At 41.0% G+C, this 22,153-nt stretch overlaps 2 protein-coding genes across 2 annotated transcripts in view; one reads left to right on the top strand and one right to left on the bottom strand.

Moving 5' to 3' along the window:
* Positions 1–22,153, top strand: part of BRCA1 (BRCA1 DNA repair associated) — a gene marked incomplete at both ends in the record, with an annotated part of 54,475 nt that overhangs the window by 19,523 nt on the left and 12,799 nt on the right. The window contains 7 exon segments of the mRNA XM_080924445.1: positions 392–3,706; positions 4,576–4,631; positions 9,459–9,630; positions 13,182–13,311; positions 14,593–14,771; positions 17,848–18,128; positions 20,620–20,707. Coding sequence (XP_080780571.1) covers positions 392–3,706; positions 4,576–4,631; positions 9,459–9,630; positions 13,182–13,311; positions 14,593–14,771; positions 17,848–18,128; positions 20,620–20,707 — 4,221 coding nt within the window.
* Positions 16,810–17,097, bottom strand: LOC308426607 (small ubiquitin-related modifier 2-like; the record flags this gene model as incomplete). The annotated part of the gene is made up of 1 exon (XM_080924446.1): positions 16,810–17,097. The coding sequence occupies one exon, from the start codon at positions 17,095–17,097 to the stop codon at positions 16,810–16,812; it is 288 nt and encodes a 95-aa protein (XP_080780572.1).

The raw sequence follows: 22,153 nt of genomic DNA, 5'->3' as shown, positions 1-22,153 counted from the left end.
AAGAACCCTCTCTCAAACAAACAAACAAACAAACAACAAAAAACCCAATGGATTGGGGCTGGAGAAATGGCTAAGCAGTTAAGAGGAATTGTTCCTCTTACAGAAGACCTGGGTTTAATTCTCAGCCACCCACATTAGGTAGTTTGTAACTATCCATAACTAATTCCAGGGGATCTGCAACCCTCTTTTCTCTTCTTTGCACATCAGGCATGCCTGTGGTGCACATACATGGGTGCAGGCCAAATCATTTATAAACTTTAAAATTTTAAGACCACCTGAAAATAAAAAAATAATAATGTTAGTGGGTTGTTTTCTACTCCCCAGTTGTATTTGTATGTAGTTTCCCATGATAATTCCATTTTCAAGAACCTTGTTATTTTGTATATTTCAGCTGCTTGTGAGTTTTCTGAGGGCATAAGAAACATTGAGCATCATCAATGCAATGATAAAGATTTGAACCCCACTGAGAATCATGCAACTGAAAGGCATCCAGAAAAATGTCAGAGTCTTTCTGTTCCAAACGTGCATGTGGAGCCATGTGGCATAGGTGCTCATGCCAGCTCATTACAGCATGAGAGCAGCAGTTCATTGCTCACTGAAGACAGAATGAATGCAGAAAAGGCTGAATTTTGTAATAAAAGCAAACAGTCTGGTGTAGCAGTGTGCCAGCAGAGCAGATGGACTGAAAGTAAAGAAACATGTAATGACAGGCAGGTTCCCAGCACCGAGGAAAAGGTAGATCCAAATGCTGATTCCCTCTGTGGTGAAAAGAAGTCGAATCATCTGAAAAGTCTGTGCCCTGAGAATTCTGGAGCCACCACGGATGTTCCTTGGATAACACTAAATAGCAGCATTCAGAAAGTTAATGAGTGGTTTTCCAGAACTGGTGAAATGTTAACTTCTGACAGCGCATCTGACAAGAGGCATGAGTCAAATGCTGAAGCAGCTGTTGTGTTGGAAGTTTCAAATGGAGTAGATGGATGCTTCAGTTCTTCAAAGAAAATAGACTTAGGAGTCCCTGATCCCCATAATGCTTTAATGTGTAAAAGTGGAAGAGACTTGGCCAAACCAGTAGAGAATAGTATTAATGATAAAGTATTTGGGAAAACTTATCAGAGAAAGGGAAGCCGCCCTCACTTGAACCATGTGACTGAAATTATAGGTACATTTACGACAGAACCACAGACAACACAAGAACAGCCCTTCACAAATAAGTTAAAACGTAAAAGAAGTACATGCCTTGGTCCTGAGGACTTTATCAAGAAAATAGACTCAACAATTGTTCAAAGGACTCCTGAAAATGTCAATCAGGGAACTGACCAAATGGAGCCAAATGGCCAAGCGATGAATATTACTAGTAACTGTCAGGAGCACACGACAACAGGTAATCTTCAGAAAGACAGAAACGCTCATCCAATAGAAGCATTGAGAAAGGAACCTGCTTTCACACCTAAAGCCAAATCTATAAGCAACAGTATAAGTGATTTGGAAGTAGAATTGAATGTCCACAGTTCAAAAGCACCTAAGAAAAATAGGCTGAGGAGGAAGTCTTCTACCAGGTGTGTTCTTCCACTTGAACCAATTAGTAGAAATGCAAGCCCACCTACTCATGCTGAACTTCAAATCGATAGTTGTGGTAGCAGTGAAGAAACAAAGAAAAACAATTCCAACCAAACGCCAGCCAGGCCCGTTAGAGAGCCTCAACTCATCGAAGACACAGAACCTGCAGCTGATGCCAAGAAGAACGAGCCAAATGAACACATAAGGAAGAGAAGTGCCAGCAGTGCTTTCCCAGAAGAGAAATTAATGAACAAAGGTGGTTTATTAACTAGCTGTTCAAGTCCTAGAAAACCTCAAGGACCTGTCAATCCTAGCCCTCAGAGAAAAGGAATAGAGCAACTTGAAACATGCCAAATGCCTGATAATACCAAAGAACTCAGGGATCTGGTCCTGGCAGGAGAGCCCAGTGGTAAACCTACTGAACGATCTGAGGAGAGTACCAGTGTGTCCTTGGTACCTGACACTGACTATGACAGCCAGAACAGTGTCTCAGTGCTGGAAGCTAACACTGTCAGGTGTGCAAGGACAGGATCAGTTCAATGTATGACTCAGTTTGTCGCAAGTGAAAACCGCAAGGAACTTGTTCGTGGTTCTAACAATGCTGGAAGTGGCTTCAAGCACCCATTGAAACACGAGCTTAACCACAGTCAGGAGGAAATAGAAGACAGTGAACTTGATACTCAGTTTTTGCAGAATATATTTCAAGTTTCAAAGCGTCAGTCATTTGCTTTATTTTCAAAACCTAGAAGTCCCCAAAAGGATTGTGCTCTGGTCCATGCCCACTCTGTGCCCTCAAGGGAGCAGAGTCCAAAGGTGATTTCTGAAGGCGAACAAAAGGAACCTCAGGGACAAGAAGAGTCTGAAATCAGTCATGTGCAGGCAGTTAGAGTCACAATGGGCTTACCTGTGCCCTGTCCGGAAGCTAAGCCAGGTGCTGAGACAATGTGTGCTGGAGTTTCTAGGTTTTGTCTGTCACCTCATTACAGAAGTGGTGAGAATGGACTCAGCACCACAGATAAATCTGGAATTGAACAAAACTCACATTTTAAACAACCAGTTTCTCCCTTCATGTCATCTATAAAAGCTGACAATAGAAAAACTCTGACAGAGGGACGATTTGAGAAACATACATTTTCAACTGAAAAGGCAATGGGGAATGAGACTGCTGTTCAAAGTACAATACACACAATTAGCCAAAATAACAGAGAGAATGCTTGTCAAGAAGCCAGATCAGGCAGTATTAATGAAGTGTGTTCCACTGGTGAGAACTTCCAGGGACAACTAGGTAGAAACAGAGGGCCTAAGGTGAGCCCCATGCTTCCATTAGATAGAATGCAGCCTGGTGCTTGTAAGCAAAGGGTTCCTGTAAGTGATAAGTGTCTTCAAATAAAAAAGCAGGAGGGTGAGGCTGTCGGTACAGATGTCTCTCCATGTCTGTTCTCAGATCATCTTGAACAGCCTATGAGAAGTGATAACGTTTTCCAGGTTTGCTCTGAGACACCCGATGACCTGTTGGATGATGTCGAAATAAAGGAAAATTCTAGCTTCGGTGAAGGTGACATAATGGAGAGGTCTGCTGTTTTTAACGGAAGTGTCCTGAGAAGAGAGTCCATTAGGAGCCCTAGCCCTGTAACCCATGCAGCGATGTCTCGGAGTCTCCGCAGAGGGTCCAAGAAATTAGAATTCTCAGAAGAGAGTGATTCTACTGAGGATGAAGATCTTCCCTCCTTCCAGCACTTACTGAGCAGACTAAGCAACACACCTGAACTTACCAGATGCATCGGTGCTGTGACACAGTCTGTGTCAGAGAAAGTGGATGGGGCGCAAGCACCATGGAAGGGTGGCATCAGTGACAGCAATAAGGAGGTGATCTTGGTAGAGGCATCTCAGGAACATCAGTTTAGTGAGGATGCAAAATTCTCTGGCAGCATGTTCTCTTCACAGTACAGTGCTGCCCAAGGTTCACCTGGAAATGCAAACTCCCCGGATCCCAATTTTAATGCACCTTACAAACAAAGGAGTCACCAGTCTGAGAATGAGGAAGCTTTTCTAAGTGACAAGGAATTGATTTCAGATAATGAGGAAATGGCAGCTTGCCTAGAAGAGGATGATGATCAAGAAGAAGATAGTATAATCCCAGACTCAGGTAGTTTTGTTTGCTTATTTGCACCAGTCTACAGAACTGAGCTGAACATATACAGTCAAATCTCTTTCCTGGGGCTGGAGAGATTGGGGTGGTTAAGAATAGGTACTTTGTGGGGTTGGGAAGGGCTGGAACTATGCCTCAGCTGTTAAAAGCACTGGCTGCTCTTCCAGGGAAAGTAGGTTCAATTCCCAGCATCCATGTGATTTCAGTTTCAGGGGGATCCAATACCCTTACACAGATACACATTCAGGCAAAACACCAATGCACATTTAAAAAGTAGGGACTCTCTTATAAGAAGCCCAAGTTGAGTTCCCAGCACCCAGTCAGATATCTAATCACCATTGTAGCTCCAGGGGTTTGGGATCTAATGCCTCTAGCTTCCATGGGTATCTGCTGCATTCATATATAAGTAGCCCACTCAGATATACATAATTAAAGATAAAATAGCCCACTCAAACATACATAATTAAAAATAAAATCTGTTTAATGCTTTCATTTACCCAGACCGTCTGGGAGCATGAACTTGAGTAACCTAATTTTCAGTGGACCTGCTTCTAGTTTTTATCACAGAATTTTTCTGATTTGTTTGGAAGTTTTTTGTTGTTGTTTTTTTAGACATAGCCTGTGTAGCCCTGGCTAGCCTGGAACAGAGGTCTACCTGCCTCTGCCTTCCAAAATCTGGGATTAAAACATTTATCACTTCACCCAGCCTATTTTAGGAGTTCTGAAAGGAAACCCAGTGTCCCAAATGTTCCATTTCTGTGACATGAGAGGGAAGCAGAAGCTGTACAAGGGAAGGAACAGGTTCTGCAGGCCGGGGGGTTCACAGTCTGACTTTACATGTGAGTCTATTGTCATTTTCTGTAAAGGGGCATCTGGATATGAGAGTGAAGACGGCTCACAGAGTGATATTTTAACCACTCAGGTAAGAAGCTTGCACACGTTTGATGTCCTTTGTATATGGTGTTGTGAACCCTGCATTCTCATACATGCTAATTTCATCTGTGGGTTAATGATCTAACATACATGATCCCTTGTTTGCTCGCGTGAGTGTTCTAAAGCATTTAGATGGAACTCTACTTTTTATATCCACAGTCTAGCTCACTGTAGAACACCAAATCTTAACTTTAGAACAAGCCAGATCTAGAAAATCCTACTTGCCCCATAGCTAAATTACATGAAAGCACTATTATATCAAAAGGGACATGTTTATTCTCAGAACCAAACTGAAACCTACAGGATTCTTTCCACTAGAGCCCATCTTACCTTTCAGTGTGTTATGGATATTTCTTTTCATCTTTGTCTTTTATAATCTACTTGCTTCTTAGTATCTATATGTCATCTCTTTCTGCTTGGAAAAGAATGTACAGGTATTCATTCCTGCACCTAGTACTTGCTACAGGTGATTAGCTACATTTGGAAGGGGCTAAATGCGTGTACTCAAGGCAGAAGAGTCTCCTGGAAAAAACATTATCTTTTCACAGCTAGAACTTAGTCCTATCACCTTTCTTTTTGATTAAAAAGAAAGTCCCAAACTTCTTTTTAAACCTTAGATTTGTCTAGGTCTTTCTTTCCTGTCTCTCACTAACTGAGCAACTTCTGAAGGCCCCTCTATTCCTCTACAAAGTCTTGGGCAGAGTACACAGCAAGTCGGAGTGAGCATTGGTTAGAGTTCTCTGCCTGACTGTGATCTTAATTAATTGGCTCATTTTCTCTGAATTAAAATAGTTATATTCTTTTTCTTTTAAACATACATATTTGTATGTGTGTAAATGGATAATGCCACTAGGGTAAATGTGTAGAGACCAGGTGACACCTTATATGAGTGAGTTCTGGGGATCACATCAGGTCTTGTTTGGTAGCAAGTGCTTCTATGCTCTGAGCCAACTCACTGGTCCCATGGTATGATTTGGAACCTTCTGAGTCATCCTGCTATAGCTTTTGTTTCTCTCCTAAAGCATAAATGTGCTTTTAGCTGTAGCATGTGAGTGACTTTTCTTGTCTTTCTAAGAAGTACTGAATTAAGTGAAATTGGGAATTCTTGGTATTCCTGAGGTCATTTTGTTGTCACCAAAGACAGCATCACCTATTGGTTCCAGCATTGCAATGGTAGAAGTAGGTGCATCTCTGTGAGTTCCAGGCCAGGCTGGTTTATATGGTGAATACAAGGCCAGACCTGGCTACAAAGTGACACCCTGTCTCAAAAAATAAAACAAAAATTGATTAAAAGGCTTAAGCTTTCTCACAGCGTTCCACTCCTGATCTTTTCCGGATTTAGATTTGGGGCTCTGTCAATATGTCTGTCACCTAATTCTGTCCCTTAGCTGCTTGTTTTTTACGTTCCAACTTTTTATTCCATCTGTCTTAGCCATACTGTATTAAATCTGACATTCAATACACTATGTTGTTTCTTGTGTCTCTGATCCTATTCCCAGAAATATGTTCATTATTTAATCGGGATTCGTTTTTTTCAAAGTGTTTTTATATCAAGTATCTATTCAAAACAGGTAACTTGGATCTGGATTAGCACAAACAAGCAAAATGATTACAATGGGATCTTTCCTCTACGTTTATATAGAACTGAGGGTAACATGATACAGAATGCCTTATGTGAAATCACTGATAAACCTCTGTGATGCTTATGAGATGTGTGCTTACATGTGCCATCTCAGCCAGGTGAAGATGCAAGATTGTCTCCTCTCACTACGTAGGTCCCAAGGATTGACCTCAAGTCATTAGGCTTGGTGCCAAGTACCTTTACCCACTGAACCATCTCTCCATTTTATAACCCAAAGATTTCATTCGTTTGTTCATTTCTATATTGAGTACCTCCTGGGAAATGACTCTGATAGGCAGTGAGATGGGCTTGGTGTTGCATACCTGGCATGCACGTAACCTTGGCATTCCCAGCGTGAGGGAAGCATAGTCAGGAGAATCTCAGCTTTGAAGGTAGCCTGGGATACATAGACCAGTCTTCAAAACACAAAGAAAACAAACAAGGGACGATTCCTCCCATTGGGGCGTGTGTGTTCCCCCTGAATATACTGATGCATTGGCAGCCTGAGCCAAGTAATGAGGCATGTCCTGATAGACAGTTATTGCTGGGCTTTGAAAGATTAGAAGAGGTTACCAAATGGGAAAAGAGGGGATGTAGGAACTGAAGCAAAAATACAGATGTACTGAATGCATAGGAATCACTGAGCAGTCAGTCTAGTGTTTCTAGAAAACTGGGCTTATGGGAAATAAGGAGACATAAAAACTGAAAAAAAAAGGAGAAATAAAAACTGGGCTGGGGACAAATAGGAGATGGGATCAAGGTGTCCTCAGACTTCCTAATGGTATCTCTAGGAATCTGAACTTTGACCTGACGGGTATAATGACTAGGTTCTCTCATGTTCAAAAATACTGACTTATTAACTGAGCTGTATTATGCCACTTGAGGCTCTTTTGGAAAGAGGAGTCTTAATAAATGCGGCTTTCAGAGAACTTGGGCAGTATTGCAGCCATATTAAAGTGTCAGTGTATCATCGTGGGAATAAAACTGAAGAAGAGAGCGCTATAAAGAGATATTTCAGAATTAGAGTCAAGCAAACATGGCAACCTGTCTGACTGTGTCCTCCCTGCTGTGTTTGAACAGTTTACCTATAGAGTAATAAGTTTAAATTCCTTCCTATAGGAAAAGCCAGAAGAAAGTCACTGTAGCAGTGGTCCGTCACTTTTCCCTGATTTTCTGGTGTATTTAATGGCTATTCGGAGGTTAGATGTACTTGTGAGTGTTAAGAATTCAGCTTTTAAAGCATTGGTCTTGTATCCGTGTGGGGCCTTGGCTAGGGTTTGATCAGTGATGTCAGTACTCATGGATACCACGTGGTGGCATTGGTGGCGCTGCAGATGTTGGCAGCAATACAGACTCAGTAGCAGTGGGAACCTTAGTAAAGTTCAATTTTTTTTGTCATAAAATTATCCTGAGAACTATGAATTTAGTGTAACTTTTGGAAGAAAACAGCTTGATTTTAGTGGAAAGCAAAGTCATTTTCAAGGGTCAGAACAAAGAAGAGACAGTGAAACAGAATTTGTTCCCCTCCCACAGCTGAAAACCAGGCATCACCGTTTCTTCTAAAAGTGGTGAGGAGACATATATATATTTTAAGAAATTTTTATATGCCCACATTCTTTGCTTGTCAAATACCTTAAACTTGCTAGATTGTCTGTGATAGGGTCTCACTGTATAGACCAGGATGGCCTCAACTCAAACTCAACTGCTACTATTAATGCTACTTTGCCTGGTTTAGATCTCTCTCTCTCTCTCTCTCTCTCTCTCTCTCTCTCTCTCTCTCTCTCTCTCTCTCTCTCTCCCTCTCCCTCTCCCTCTCCCTCTCCCTCTCCCTCTCCCTCTCCCTCTCCCTCTCCCCCTCCCTCTCTCCCTCTTCCCCCCCTTTCAAGACAAGGTGTCTCTGTGTAACAACAGCTCTGGCCGTTCTGGAACTTAACTCTTCAGTCTAGCCTTGAACTCAGAGATCTGCCTCTACCTCCCAAGTACTGGGATTAAAGGTAGCTAGACTACTTCTTGAAATGGATCAGTAAACAATATGAGCCCATGTGCGAGAAGAGCTTATTTTGAATTTAAAACAGTAACTTGGGCTGGAGAGATGACTCAGTGATTAAGAGCAGTAACGGGTCTTCTAGAGGTCCTGAGTTCAATTCCCAGCAGCCACATAGTGGCTCACAATCATCTATAATGCAATCTGATGCCCTTTTCTGGTGTGTCTGAAGACAGCGACAGTGTACTCACACACATAAAATAAATAAATCATTAAAAAAGAAAATGGTAACTTGTTTACAGTCTTTCTAGAATGTCATAGGAAATTATTCAGTACTTCATTCATTTAAAAACTAGATATACTTGATCTAAGCACAGTGATGCATCTTTACACTCAGCTACAAATCTTTTAAAAATAATAAATAAATAAATTGCAGCTGGAGAGATGGCTCAGTGGTTAAGAGCACGGTCTACTCTTCTAGAGGTCCTGAGTTTGATTCCCAGCAACCACATGGTGACTCACAACCATCTGTAATAAGATCAGATGCTCTCTTCTAGTGTGTCTGAAGACAGCTACAGTATACATAAAATAAACAAATCTTTAAAAGAATAAATAAATCCGGCTTGAGAGAGGGCTAACAGCCACTCTTACAGAGGACCTGGATTCAGCTATTGGCACTCACATAATGGCTCCCAGCTGTTCTGATGGATCTAATGCCCTCTTGTGACCTCTGAGAGCATCAAGCATACATAATGTAGATAAAACATCCATAAACCTAAATTTTTTTAAAAATTTTTTTATCAGACTTTTTTTTGGGGGGGAGGACTAATTAAATGTCTTATCTCACAGTACCAAATCTTTGAAACCTCATTTATGTAGTTTGTGAACAGATTCTTGTGAATTTTAAGCTTATAGTACTGTTACAACCCCGCTCCACCCCCATCTTTAAAAAGAAAATAAGGAGCTACAATGAAGCAAATCTATTTGGGAGAGCTGGAAGGTGCCCTCTCCTCCAACATCATTTTGAAATAATTTCAAGGTCATTAACCACATGAGTATGCTTGGACTAAAGGGTATTTAACCAGAACTCATAACTCCATACGAGGTGATCTTAGTTCCCATGCTGAAATTAATTGGTGTGACATATTTCTACTTTATGACACATCTCTTGAAGTATGTAACTTTCTTAGTGTTCTTGTTTGGCTTTACAGCAGAGGGCAACCATGAAAGATAACCTGATAAAGCTCCAGCAGGAAATGGCTCACCTGGAAGCTGTGCTAGAGCAGCATGGGAACCAGCCTTCTGGCCACTCCCCTTCCCTCCTAGCTGACCATTGTGCCCTGGAAGACCTGCCAGATCCAGAACAAAATATATCAAGAACAGGTTTGTAATGCTGTACCAATGCAGTATCATAAGCAAAATTCTTCCCTCCCTCGGCCCTCTATTTTCTTTGAAAAATGAGGACTGAGTTCCAGCATTGTGTGGTCTTTGCTCAGCACATATTTACTGAGTTGCTCTGTGAGTAATTTGGGAACCTTATTCCTGGTCCTGCTCACAAGTGATGTACCACTGAGAGGGACCCAAACGAATCACTCACTCGTGTTCTCTGGGTGTTTACAAGGAGGTGCTGTGGACCCCATTGGAAATAGAAATAGTTCTTGCTCTTAGTTGTTGGAGATTGGTAATAGGTAGCCTCGTCATTTCAGAATGCCACGTGAAACTATGAACCATTCAGAATCACAAAGTGAAACCCAACTTCCTGTGTTTTCTGATTTAGAAGAAACATTTGTTTCAGGAGCTGCACCTTAGTTTTCAGGTGGAAAGTGGGCTTTGGTGGTCATGTTGGTAATCCCAGCACTTGGGGTGTGGTAGCAGAGGAATAGGAGTAAAAGAAGTTTTCCTTTAGAGAATCCTCGCACATGGCCACCCACAGGAGGAGTTGGTGCTTAGGAACAGATCAGGGTAGTGAGCCTTCACTGAGTTCCTTCACTCTGACATCAACAGTCCTGCATGACTTGCTGCTCAAGTTCCTCCTCCAGCACTTTCTCCTCAGTCCTCTGGGCCTTGAGGCCTTCCTTTGACTCTTAGGGACTCGGTCTGTTTATTATTCAGTATAGTGACCTTGGTCTCCACATGTGCCTTGTAATTTTTCTATGTTCAGAAAGAAACAGTAGCTCATGCAAGGGACACTAGGAACTGTTGCTATGACACTGCTTCAAAATCTCTCTCCTTAAATACTTTCTTTGTAACCACATCTTTATTTAGTTCATCACTAGATAATGAAGCCCAGAGTCCCATCCCCAATACAGTTATCTGTGGGGTACTGTCACTGTCATTACTGTGAAAATAGACAGGACTTTCAGTGCTCTTGCACAAGATAAAAATTGTTACTGTCTGGCTTGGAATATCTGCCTAAACCTACTACTTCATATTTGGCATGCATGCTAGAAGGGGGGTTGGTTGGGGTTTTTTTTCCTGTGTTTTTTATTTTGTTTTGTTTTGGCTTTTACTAAATGTCTGCAGATAAAATGTTTCGTTGTGGCTCATTTCTATAGTACTTGACTGTCTGGAGCAACTCCAGATTTGAGCCTGTCTCACCTTAGGCTGGTGCATTAAAAGAAACTCAGTTTCCTTTCTTTTTTAAAGGAAAGGCCTGATAGCACCGCACCTTTAATGACAGCACTAAGGAAGGCAGGTACAAGAGGATCTCTGTGAGTTAAGACCAGCCTGGCCTACATAGCAAGCTCTAGGATGGAACCATGGAGAGACCCTGTCTTTAAAAACAAAAAGATACTTTTAATATATATATAGACTTACACACTGGGCTTAATAAGGAATGGCACAGGTGCTCGGTGGGCCTGACAGCCACTGTAATTCCAGCCTAGGATGGCAGGGATCTCCAGATAAAGCTGGCTAGGGATACTTGCCAAACAGCAAACTCTGGGGTTGATTGAGAGACATTACCTCGATGAGTAAAGTCAAAGAGACATGGAGGGGGCTGGAGAGATGGCTCAGCAGTTAAGAGCACTTGCTGGTTTTTGGGGGTTTTGTTGTTGTTGTTGTTGTTTTCAGAAGACACAGGTTCAGTTCCCCACACTCACTACTGACTGTAGAGGCCCTTATTCCAGAAGCTCTGACACCCTCAGACAGATGCATGCAGGCAAAACACCAGTGCACACAAAAATAAATTAAAAAGCCATAGAGAATCATTTTTTACATCAGTATCTGGCCTTTAAACACTAATGTACATGTGTGATCACACACGTTACTTACAATATGCTGTGCATATCTGAGCAGGCGCTTTGATTACTGATCCCCAGCCCATGATCTTAAAGAGGATAAAGGCCCTTACCTGGGAATTTAACATGAATGTCCTGCTCCTTTGCATATAGATCTTCCTGTTTCTCTAAAGTTTATTTCACAAGTTGCATAATATTTGGGCAGAAATTTGTACACATACATTTTAAATTATCTTCCTCTAAAGATTTGCTTCAATCTCATTAGGTGTGCATATTCCCCATCATTCAGAAAGCAAATATTAACGTTCATGAGGTGATGGCTCACTGGTAAAAGTGATTTCAGATACATCTAAGCTTTTCTAGCTTTTCTAACTCAGTGTTTTATTCCTAGAAATACTTTTCAGTTTTTCTAGGATCCTCCCCTGTGAATTCTGAATGAGTTGCTATTAGTTAGCATAAACAGCTTATATAACCTGCTCTGTGTGTGTGGGGGGGGTGTTTACTCTTAGTAGCAGGATTTTGCTGAGTGATCCTGATTGACCTGGAACTCACTCTGGACTTTAGTGTCTCTCTGACACCAAGCCTGACCACCAGTCTTTTTAATAGGTTAAAAGATGTTTAATTTAAATATACGTATTTAAATTTTTAAATATTTTTTTGTTATCTGCATGTATATATGTATACTTGAGTGCCTGGTGTCCAGAGGTCAGAAGACAGGATTGGTGTCCCCTGGAGCGGGAGTTACAAGGTTGTAACTACATAAACATCATATGGTTCTGGGAACCAAATACAAGTCTTCATTTATGGACTGTTTTTGATGTTTAAATATAAAGTCAAGTGGATCTTTGTGAGTTCTATGCCAGCCTGGTCTACAGAATGAGTTCATTTCTTCCTTTAAGCCATTTCCTCAAAGGGACTAGCACGTGCGAGTCTTACCTTAGGTCTGTTATGATTTTCCCCTTCCTCTGCCTTTCACTATTATTTCCTATTACCCTAGATTCCTTATCCTATACCTTGAGGTAGGGATGTGTGTGTGTTCCCAGTAGTTGAAAGTATGAGGCAAATGTCCTCTCTGAATCTTCCCTGCACCCTACCTTCTCCCATTAAAGCTCCAGTGGCCCTGTGCCATCTCTGTTGAGCTCTGTGCTTTCGGTTCTTCTGCTTTCCTGGTAGCGGAGGAGATTTTGGTATAGATCAGTTTGCTTCCGGGATAAGAATACATTATATATCTTTGTTTTTTTATCATTATTGAATACTACCTGGTACTATCCTTTGTCTGCTGAACTACTTGTATCCATAAAATTCTGTCTACTACATTTGCTTAGATATCAGTTTCAGGGCTTGGGTCGTGCTTCAGTTGGTAGAGTGCCTGGCTAACAGTGAAGGGAAGCATTTGGTGATCTGGTACATCAAATCAGGTGTGATCACACGCAGCTGGCACCCTGCACTTGAGAGGTGGCAGCAGGGAGATCAGGAGTCCAGTGTTATCCTCAGCTGTGTGTTCTGCCACTGTCATTTGTGCTGGCACACGCTGCTAAAATGTGCTGAAAAGATGACAGTGCTGTTACATAGAAAAGAAAAAAGGGACCAGTTTGATTGTCATAGATTGCTGCTTTTAAAAAAATCAATATCCTCACCTGAATTAAGACCATCAGAACAAATAAGTAAAATAGATTTTTCTCATTCCATTTAAAGCAATTTTAACTTCAAAGAACATTAATGGAAATCCTGTAAGCCAGAATCCAAAGACCGCTTGTGATGACAAATTCCAACCACAACCTCCGGATGGTCTCAGCAGTGGAGTTAACAAGTCAGGGACTGGAAGGTAAGAGATGTCAGTTTGTGGCATCTGAGTGACATCTTTGTTACACTGAACTCCTGTCAACTTTCCTTCCATCCCTGAGTGGTGGCCATGACTCATGTGATTCCTGTGCAAACATGAGGACCCGAGTTTGGATCCCTTGACCCCATCTAAAAGTTACCAATAGCTGCACACCTGTAACCTTGTGCTGGGGTTCCTGGAGCAGGGCTAAGACAGGCAGATCCTGGGTGCAGTGAGTTCTAGATCAGTGAGAGATGGACATGTAGCCATATAGAATCCCAATGGGTAGATTTCCTCTAGCCTCCACACAACCCAACTAAGCAACCATGCTCACACACCTGAATGCAACCATAACAGGTGCCTACACCCATATTTAAGAAAAAAAACGCCAGGAGTAGTAACACAAACCTGTAGTGTCAGCTCTGGGGACACAAAGACAGGAAGCTCTTTAGTGCTGTTGGCCAGACAGTTTATCTAAATCGGTTCACTGGAAAGAGACCCTGCCTCGAAATAAGGTTGAGAACAATCAAATTGGATACTCAGTGTCAGTTTCTGGGTTCTACCTGCTCCCTTATACAGAAAATGTTTCTGCCATTCTCCCTGGGTTTGTTTTTTGTTTCTTTGTTGTTTTGTTTAGGGGTTATATTTGATTATTTGTTTGAGTTGAGTCACCATAGCTGGTTTGCAACTCTCTGTAGAACAACCTGGCTTCAAACTTGGAGTAGTCCTACTTCAGCATTCAGAATACTTAATGACTCTAGGTCACATTCCTTTCTTTATTTGGATACAGACTTTGTTAGGTATGTTCAGGCCTAAGCTACAACCTGAGAAATAAGCACTTAGACCTAACTTTGTCGTTTAGAGGTTAGAATGTAATGTAACTGAACTAAAACCAAAGCCTGCTGGCTGATGGTATTCTCCAGGCAGACCTTGTCCTAATTGAAAATTTTGCCTTCCTAGAAAAAGGGTATCTGTTAATTTACTCTGGGAATAGTGTATAGAATCTGGATTAACAATAGTGGGTATTTGGCAAAAGAAAATATGCTGATGTGCTTTTAAACAGCTCTGAGATTGGCCTCGGGGCCTCAGACCAGCCCTGAAGGGGGGTGTCATGTGTCAGGAGTGGTGTGTTAGCAGGCAGTTTGGATCCAGGCCTTTTTTTGCTGGTCATCCCTTATTTCTCTGACAGCCAACTGTTTCAGTCATGCTTTGGCTACTGAGGAGTCACAATTAGGCCTTTCTGAATTGGTGGTGATGGTTTTCTTCTTTCATCCGTCTTTCTAGGCCTTCCCCTTCTAAATCTCCATTGGCAGGCAGCAGGTGTTCTGCACATGCCCACTCTAGGGGTCTTCAAAATAGAAACTCCGCCTCTCAAGAGGAGCTCCTTCAGCCTGTTGAATCGGAGAAGTCAAATGAAACACAGAACTTAACAGGGCGGTCTTGCTTGCCAAGGCAAGATCCAGGTAATGCTTTTTTAATGAACAGGCAGTTTGTTTCACTGTATATCTTTTATAAAGCTGTTCTAGTAAGCTTATCATGGATGTTTGTTGTACTTACGTAAGCTCACCTTTGAAAAATTAACTAAAGTTGAAGTCTGAGCTGAAGTCTGTCCATGGTGAATTACCAATAGTTTTGAATATGGTAAACTCTGGTCATCGAAATGTTTCACTTCATCTGTTAGAACTTGAGACCCAGAATAAAGTTAGAAGCCTGCTATTTGATGGAAACTATGTCACATCCCAGAGTGATTTAAATATATATGTGTGTGTGTGTATATGTAAATAAATGTAAATGACGATCTTATGTTTCATAAATCACTTAGTAGATAGTGTATTTTATTACTTGTAAATCTAAGCATTAGTAAAAAAAGGTTTTAACTACTCATCAAAAATACATTATTATAAAAACCATCAGATTTAGCATCAGATGTAGTATTTAGCTGTGTTCTTACCTGGCTTCTTTTTTGTTTAAGATGTATTTATTTTATGCTATATATATGGGTATTTTGCTTACATGTATGTCTATGCACTGCATGTGTACTTGGTACCTGTTGCCGCCAGAAGAGGGTAATAGGTGTCCTGGATTTGAAGTTCCAGGCTGTTGTGAGCTGCCATATGGGAGCTGGGAATAAAACCCAGATCCTCTGGAAGTATGGCCAGTGCTCTTAGCTGCTGAGCCTTTGTTTTTCCCCTAGCTTAATTTTTGATCAAAGACATATTCCAAAATATTTTTAAATGTATCTACTGTTTTTTAACATTCTTATCACCTGTTGATTAAGTGAAAAATATAATGGTTTATTTATTATTTTAACCTTTCCTTTCTCATGAAAGTCCTATATATTGACTGTCCCCAAATTAGACAATGTAAGAGTACTTAAAATCACCTCCACTTCTGTTCAGTTATTAATAATAAAATATTGTTGTTTCAGCTGGGCATGGTGACACAGTACCTGATTGGCAGAGGCAGGAGGATCTCTGTGAGTTTGAGGGCAGCCAGGGCTACATAATGAGACCCTCTACCAAAATAATAGTAATAATAATAATAATTGCTGTTTCTTTAGTTATTTTCCTCAGTTTTATTTTTTAAATATAGTTCTAAACATAGTTGGACATGTCTATGGTCTCCGTTACTTGCGTTGCTATTTCAGGAGGACTGCTTCACCTACAGTTCAAGGCCAGTGACAGTGTGCAAACTCTATTTCAACCAATCAATTAAAATAAAACAAAAAATAGTTTTAAACTTTCTGTGTAGCCAGGTAAGCCTTGAACTTGTGATTCTCCTGCTTCAGCCTTGAGTAGCTGGGGTTATAGGCCTATGCCACCAGGCCTATGCAGTAAATATTTCTGCACTGGCAAGATGTTTATCAGATAAGAGCACTTGTGATTTTATTTTATTTTTTTTCATTTTAAACAAGTTTATTTAAACAACAAGACGCTTGACTTGAAGGGAAAACTATCTAGGATCATTTTGTTTAAGAGTAATTTATCCCTACTTAAAGACAGCTGGCCCTACACGTAACAGCTACGTACAAAAAAGTTATAAAATTGTCCTTGGTTTTACAATGATAAATGAAAAACATTAAAATTCTCCAATCGAACAAGGTATGCAAGGATTTTGTGTTGTTGGGTTCTTTTGTTAAAACAGTGAGAGCAAAATAACTTACTGGAATATAAAGAGAAGAGTTGAATGAGCCACTAATGGAGAAGGGGGTATTTTCACAGAACCAGTACTTTTTCCAGACCATCTTCATCTGATGTCAACCAAAAGAGAACACTGGCCATTTAGTTTAAAAAAAGGAAAAGAAAAAAAAAAAAAAGCAATATGCTTGTGCACATACACCAGTTACTTTATGTACAACAAAGAAATGGGGATAGGGAGATGGAAGAAGAGAGAAAACTATACTGTAGTAGTCAGGATGTGGCGGCACCAAATTGCGGTTCTAATTGAGAATGTATTCTTGGTCTATAACAAAATTCTGGAGTAAAGTAGCAGGCTTCCTTTTTAGTAGACACCTCCTGTCTGCTGCTGGAACACATCAATCGTATCTTCATCCTCCATTTCCAACTGTGCAGGTGTGTCTGTTTCATTGATTGGTTGTCCATCAAACCAGAACCTGATCTGCCTCATTGACAAATCTTGCCATTCACAATAGGCTTTCATTAGTTTACTAAGTGGTGTGTGCCTCTTAATCTTAAACTGCACCACAGAACCACCCTGTCTCACCACCTTCAAATTAATATGATCATTGTTCTCAGTCTTGACTCCTTCCTTCGGTTTCTCATCGGCCATGGCGAGCGCTAGAGTCTCCTCAGCTGCTGCTTCACAAAAGAGGCACCAGGTCCGCCGCACTTGTGATTTTAATCTCTGGTACTCACAGGATAGAAGGAGAGAGTCAACCCCTATAAATTGACCTCTGACAATTATATCACATGGATGGGGACAAAGTGTAAAATCTAATGGGTGGGCCAGAGAGATGTCTGAGCAAGTTGCCTTCTGAACTCAATGTGCAGAATAGGTAAATGTTAAAGAAAAATTATAATGAATGACCCCACTACTTTGTTAGCATAGACATAATTTCCTCAATCTCATTGGACATTAAGGTCATTTATAAAATTATGCCATTGTAAACAGTTGCACATATTCCATCACTAATCCTTCTTTAAAGATGTATTTATTTTTATTTTATGTGTATGGATATTATACCTACATGTGTGTCTGTGCACTGTGTACATGCATAATACTTATAGAGGCCAGAAGAAAGTGTTGGAGACCCTGGATCTGGAGTTAGAGGCAGTTTTGAGCTACTGTGTTGGTGTTGGGAACCAAACCTGGATCTTCTGGAAAAGCAGCCTTCTCTTCAGCCCCAAATGTTAAGGTTTTGGCATATAATGCCATATTATTCTTTAGAGAAGCTGAGGTGCCATGCTTTCACCAGTGTATCGTCCTCTTAACATAATTTAATGGGTCTTTTTCTTCATAGAAACCAGAACCTCGAATTCATCACTTATTGCCTCGTAAATTAAATTGTCTTCCCTGCAGAAGGAACCCCATACCTGGAATCTGGAATCAGCCTTTTCTCTAGTGGAGACCCAGAATCGGAGTCCCCGAAAGTGTCCTCCCGTGTTTGCACTTCACCAGCTTCATCCTCTGCGCTGAAAATATCCCAAGGTCAAGTTGCTTTCAGGAGTCCAGCTGCTGGTGGTGCTGATACTGCAGTGGTAGAAATTGTGAGCAAGATGAAGCCGGGACTGACCTCTTCAAAAGAGAGAGTGGATGGAGAGATATCCATGGTGGTGTCAGGCTTGACCCCCAAAGAAGTAGTGAGTGTGTCATCTGTTTTTCTCCATCGGGGACAAGTTAGGCCACCAAATATTACTACAATTACTGGCAGTGGTTAACCTGTAGGAAGAAAGTTATTTTAGGAAATTCTTAGTGAATACTAGGCACCCTGTGAGATGATAAAAGATTTTGAATTGTATTGAAATATCCTTTTTATCAAAACAAGCAAACAAAAAACAACTGGGTAACTAGAGAGCAGCTCTCTTCAGAAGGCATTGTTTTCCCCCCAGTTCACATCAAGTAAACTTGCCCACAGACTAACTCAGTGTAAGCTGGTTCCACAGCACTGCCAGACAGCGGCGTTTCCCCGGGGCTTGTCTTTATCTTACCTGGGAATGGCCTGTCTGTCCTTTCTGCCCTGTAGTACTTACTCCCTTGCTTATTAGGATTTGGGCCCCTGGGCCAGAAATGGAAATTGTTTCATACTAATAACATTAAGCCAACTGATCCCATGTTTCTCTTTAAGCTGTTTATAGATTCCAACCATTCTGGAAATTTTATTTCTCCTATAATTAACTGTGACAGTAATATATAATAACCCGTCAGACCATCGATTGGATTTAATAATAGATGCCATTTATTACATACTGAGAGGCAATGTTTAAGCAAGAAACTCTTGCTTAATAGAGCCTTCATAGGCGTGGCTCCATTCCCCATCCTAACAGTGCTACAGGTAGTGACTCAGCATAGATTCTCTATGGCCCCACGTGTCCCGCCGTGGAAAAGGCAAGGCAAGCTTTGTCTGCCCTGATAAGTACAATGCATACATACAGGATGGTAACTTTATGTTATCACTTTACAGTCCCATGTTCACCCAGCAGGTCGCTCTGAAAATTCTTTTTATTTTATGTATATGAGTACACTGCTGTCTTCAGACACACCAGAAGAGGGCATCAGATTCCATTACAGATGGTTGTGAGTCACCAAGTGGTTCCTGGGAACTGAACTCAGGACCTCTGGAAGAGTAGTCAACTGCTAAGCCATCTCTCCAGCCCTGCTCTGAAAATTTTTACCTGTACTTGTTTAAATATCTCCTAATGGACTTTCTTACACACCTAGAATTCCCGTTAATTCACTGAAATTTTTTATTACCTCATTTCTTCATTTTGTGAGTTCAGCTTTTTAGAGGTAGCTAGAGTGGTCTAATCATTTTCGCCTTGGGCAATTCTGAGCTGCAGATTAAACTACAAGTGCTTGGGTACATGTTTTCTTTAAACAAGCAAAGAGGAAAACTTTGAGCTCTATTCAGACTTGCTGAAGTGTGTTAAATTTATGATGAAAGCCACTGACTGTATATTACACATGATTAATTTTGAAGCCCATATTAGGATGATCTTTTCAGCAGTTGCTTGTCTAACCGAACACTGTTTTAAAGCTGGGATTTCAGCAATTAACCACTTCAGAATTGCCAGTGACACTGTCAGAGGGCAACTGCAGAGGTTGGAGGAGTGTGGAGGGTGATGCCAGCTTCCCAGCCTGATGTTTCCCAGTGCTCAGACATGCAGCATGAGGCAGCACAGGCTGGCTCCCACTGCAGTACTGAGGGGCACATGAATATTGGCACGGGTGGTGACAGCTAGAAAATGAAGCTTTTTGGTAAACAAATTTATTTACCAAACAGTAGCCACCAATTATAGCAACTGTGCCCATAATGGATCTGGTTAATTTCTTTTACTGCCCATTGATTTTTATTTGCTTGATAGATAATAGCTAAGGGACTCTAGATTTCTTTTGGAAAGAATGAGTCTCCTCCAATATTTTTTCTTAAGAGAGAATTGATATTTTTTTGCACTAAATCTACAAATACTTTTGCTTGAGTGCTTTGTAGCTATCAGAGTTGAATCTTGGATTTAAGCTATATATTATTTACAGCAGAACTTCTTATATAAGGCTAGTTACCACTCAGTTTTGTAGACTTAGAAATTTACTATAGGATAGTGGGCTGTCATTCTGTAAAGAAATTTTGAGGATCAAGCCATATGATCTTTGGTTATAATTCTATGGCTTCTAGTGTGACATAGACTACATTAGAATTCTTTTCTCTGATCCACGTATGGTTTGGGGTTTTTCGTTTGAAGGCATTGTTTACTTGTTTGAGAAATTGTCAATTTTGAGACTTAAGCCATGTTATATGTTTAAAAGTCAGGGTGTAGTGATCACGGTGACTCCACAGTGTTTGCTATGTAAGCATATCAACCTGGGTTCAGTCCCCAAAACACAATGTGGAGAGAAGCACCTCCACATTGTCTCTGACACCTCCAGGACCGCGAGAGAGCGCGCGCGTGCGCGCGCACACACACACACACACACACACACACACTCAATCAATCAACATTTTAAAAGTTTTTTAGAGATGTGCCTTTTATGAGAATGGAGACTCAGAATCAGAGTAATTAATAATTACTTAATTACTGTGTAATTAACTGTGTAGCAGAGATAACCGCATAATTCAATGTTTGATTTTTGTTTCAGGTGATTGTGCAAAAATTTGCTGAGAAATACGGCCTTACCTTAACTGATGCAATTACTGAGGGGACTACACATGTAATTATAAAAACAGGTATACTACAAACTTTTACAGACTATGTTATATTTACATCATAAGCCACACAAAGAGCTGTCTCAATCAAGTTAAGAATCCCTAACCCAAAAGTTCAAAATCTTCAACTATTTGAATATAGACCTAACATCTAGAAAATGGAGAATTTTACCCTTCATGTGATGATTCATAGCCAGGATGTAGGCATGTGAAACATGTTTCATAAAATTGCCTCCATGGTTTGCAGGTGAAGCTTATCGAAAGGGTACAACTTAGTTGACATGCACAAGGCCCTAGATCAGCGGTTCTCAGCCTATGAGTCATGACCCCTTTGGAGAGATTGGAACAACCCTTTCACAGGGGTCACCTAAGACCGTGTGAAAATGTAGGTGCTTATATTACCATTCATAACAGTAGCAACATTACAGTTATAAAAAGCAATGAGATTCTTTAATGGTTGGGGAGGTCACCACAACCTGAGGGAACGTATTAGAAGGTTGCAGCATTAGGAAGGTTGAGGACCACCACTCTAGGTACTATCTCTAGCACCATAAATAAGAAATTACCCTCAGATTGGCTGTGGAGACTCACCTATGATCTCAACATTCGGGAGACTGAAGCAGGAGATCAGAAATTTAAGGCCAGCCTAGGCTATGAAGCAAGGTTTTGTCTTTTTAAAAAAAAAAGAAGAAGAAGCAGCAACAACAAAATTTGAATTTTTGCTATGTTTGAAGATGTCTCGGTTTATATGCAAATTTGCTGAAAATACTTTTAGGCCTAGCATTCCAGAGTACTGAGCCTGTTTAAGCAAACCATGGACGAAGTCTCCTGATAGTCACTCATTGCTTTTTAAAGATAGCCATTTTGTTGACCTTATTTGGGTTAAAATTTGGGAAGTGGCCAGGCAAAGTGCTGAACCTATTTGGAGTTCGGTGTATATAGAACAGACCAAATCATGGAAAAGCAAGTGAGGCAGAGAAGAGAACAGGGGAGAAGTAAGTCTTCACACAAACTCTGGAGAGTAGCTACTAGCTACCTGTGGCCTCTGGCTTGAGTGTGACTAAGTCCTATAACCTTAACATGGAAAAGGGAAAGAGCAGCTCACTTGTGTGCTTGTATAAGACAGCTCTGGAGTTTTCACTGGCTGTAAAATTTGAGTAAACTAGTAGACATTTCAGGCTGCTGAAAAGCTTATCTGAAGTTGGCCTGCATCAATACAAGCCTGATACTTGTAGCAAGTGAAGTATGGATCTAGCCTTTGATGAGTCTTCTGGAGTGATTGTCTCGGTGATGCCCTCTGTGCTTAGCACCGTGCTTCTCACAGTGGCAACTAATAAGCTTAGAGAGTATCAAGGGATAGATGGAGAGACTCGGGTTCCAGGGCTGGAGCAAAGGCACAGTGGTTAAGAGCCCTTGTTCTTGCAGAGGACCCTGGTTTGATCCCTAGCACCCACATGGCAGCTCACA

Source organism: Micromys minutus, assembly GCF_963924665.1.
Source record: "Micromys minutus genome assembly, chromosome: 10".
Classification (NCBI taxonomy): domain Eukaryota; kingdom Metazoa; phylum Chordata; class Mammalia; order Rodentia; family Muridae; genus Micromys; species Micromys minutus.
Note: the sequence above shows the minus strand (reverse complement) of the source record. Positions and strands in the feature narration are given on the sequence as shown.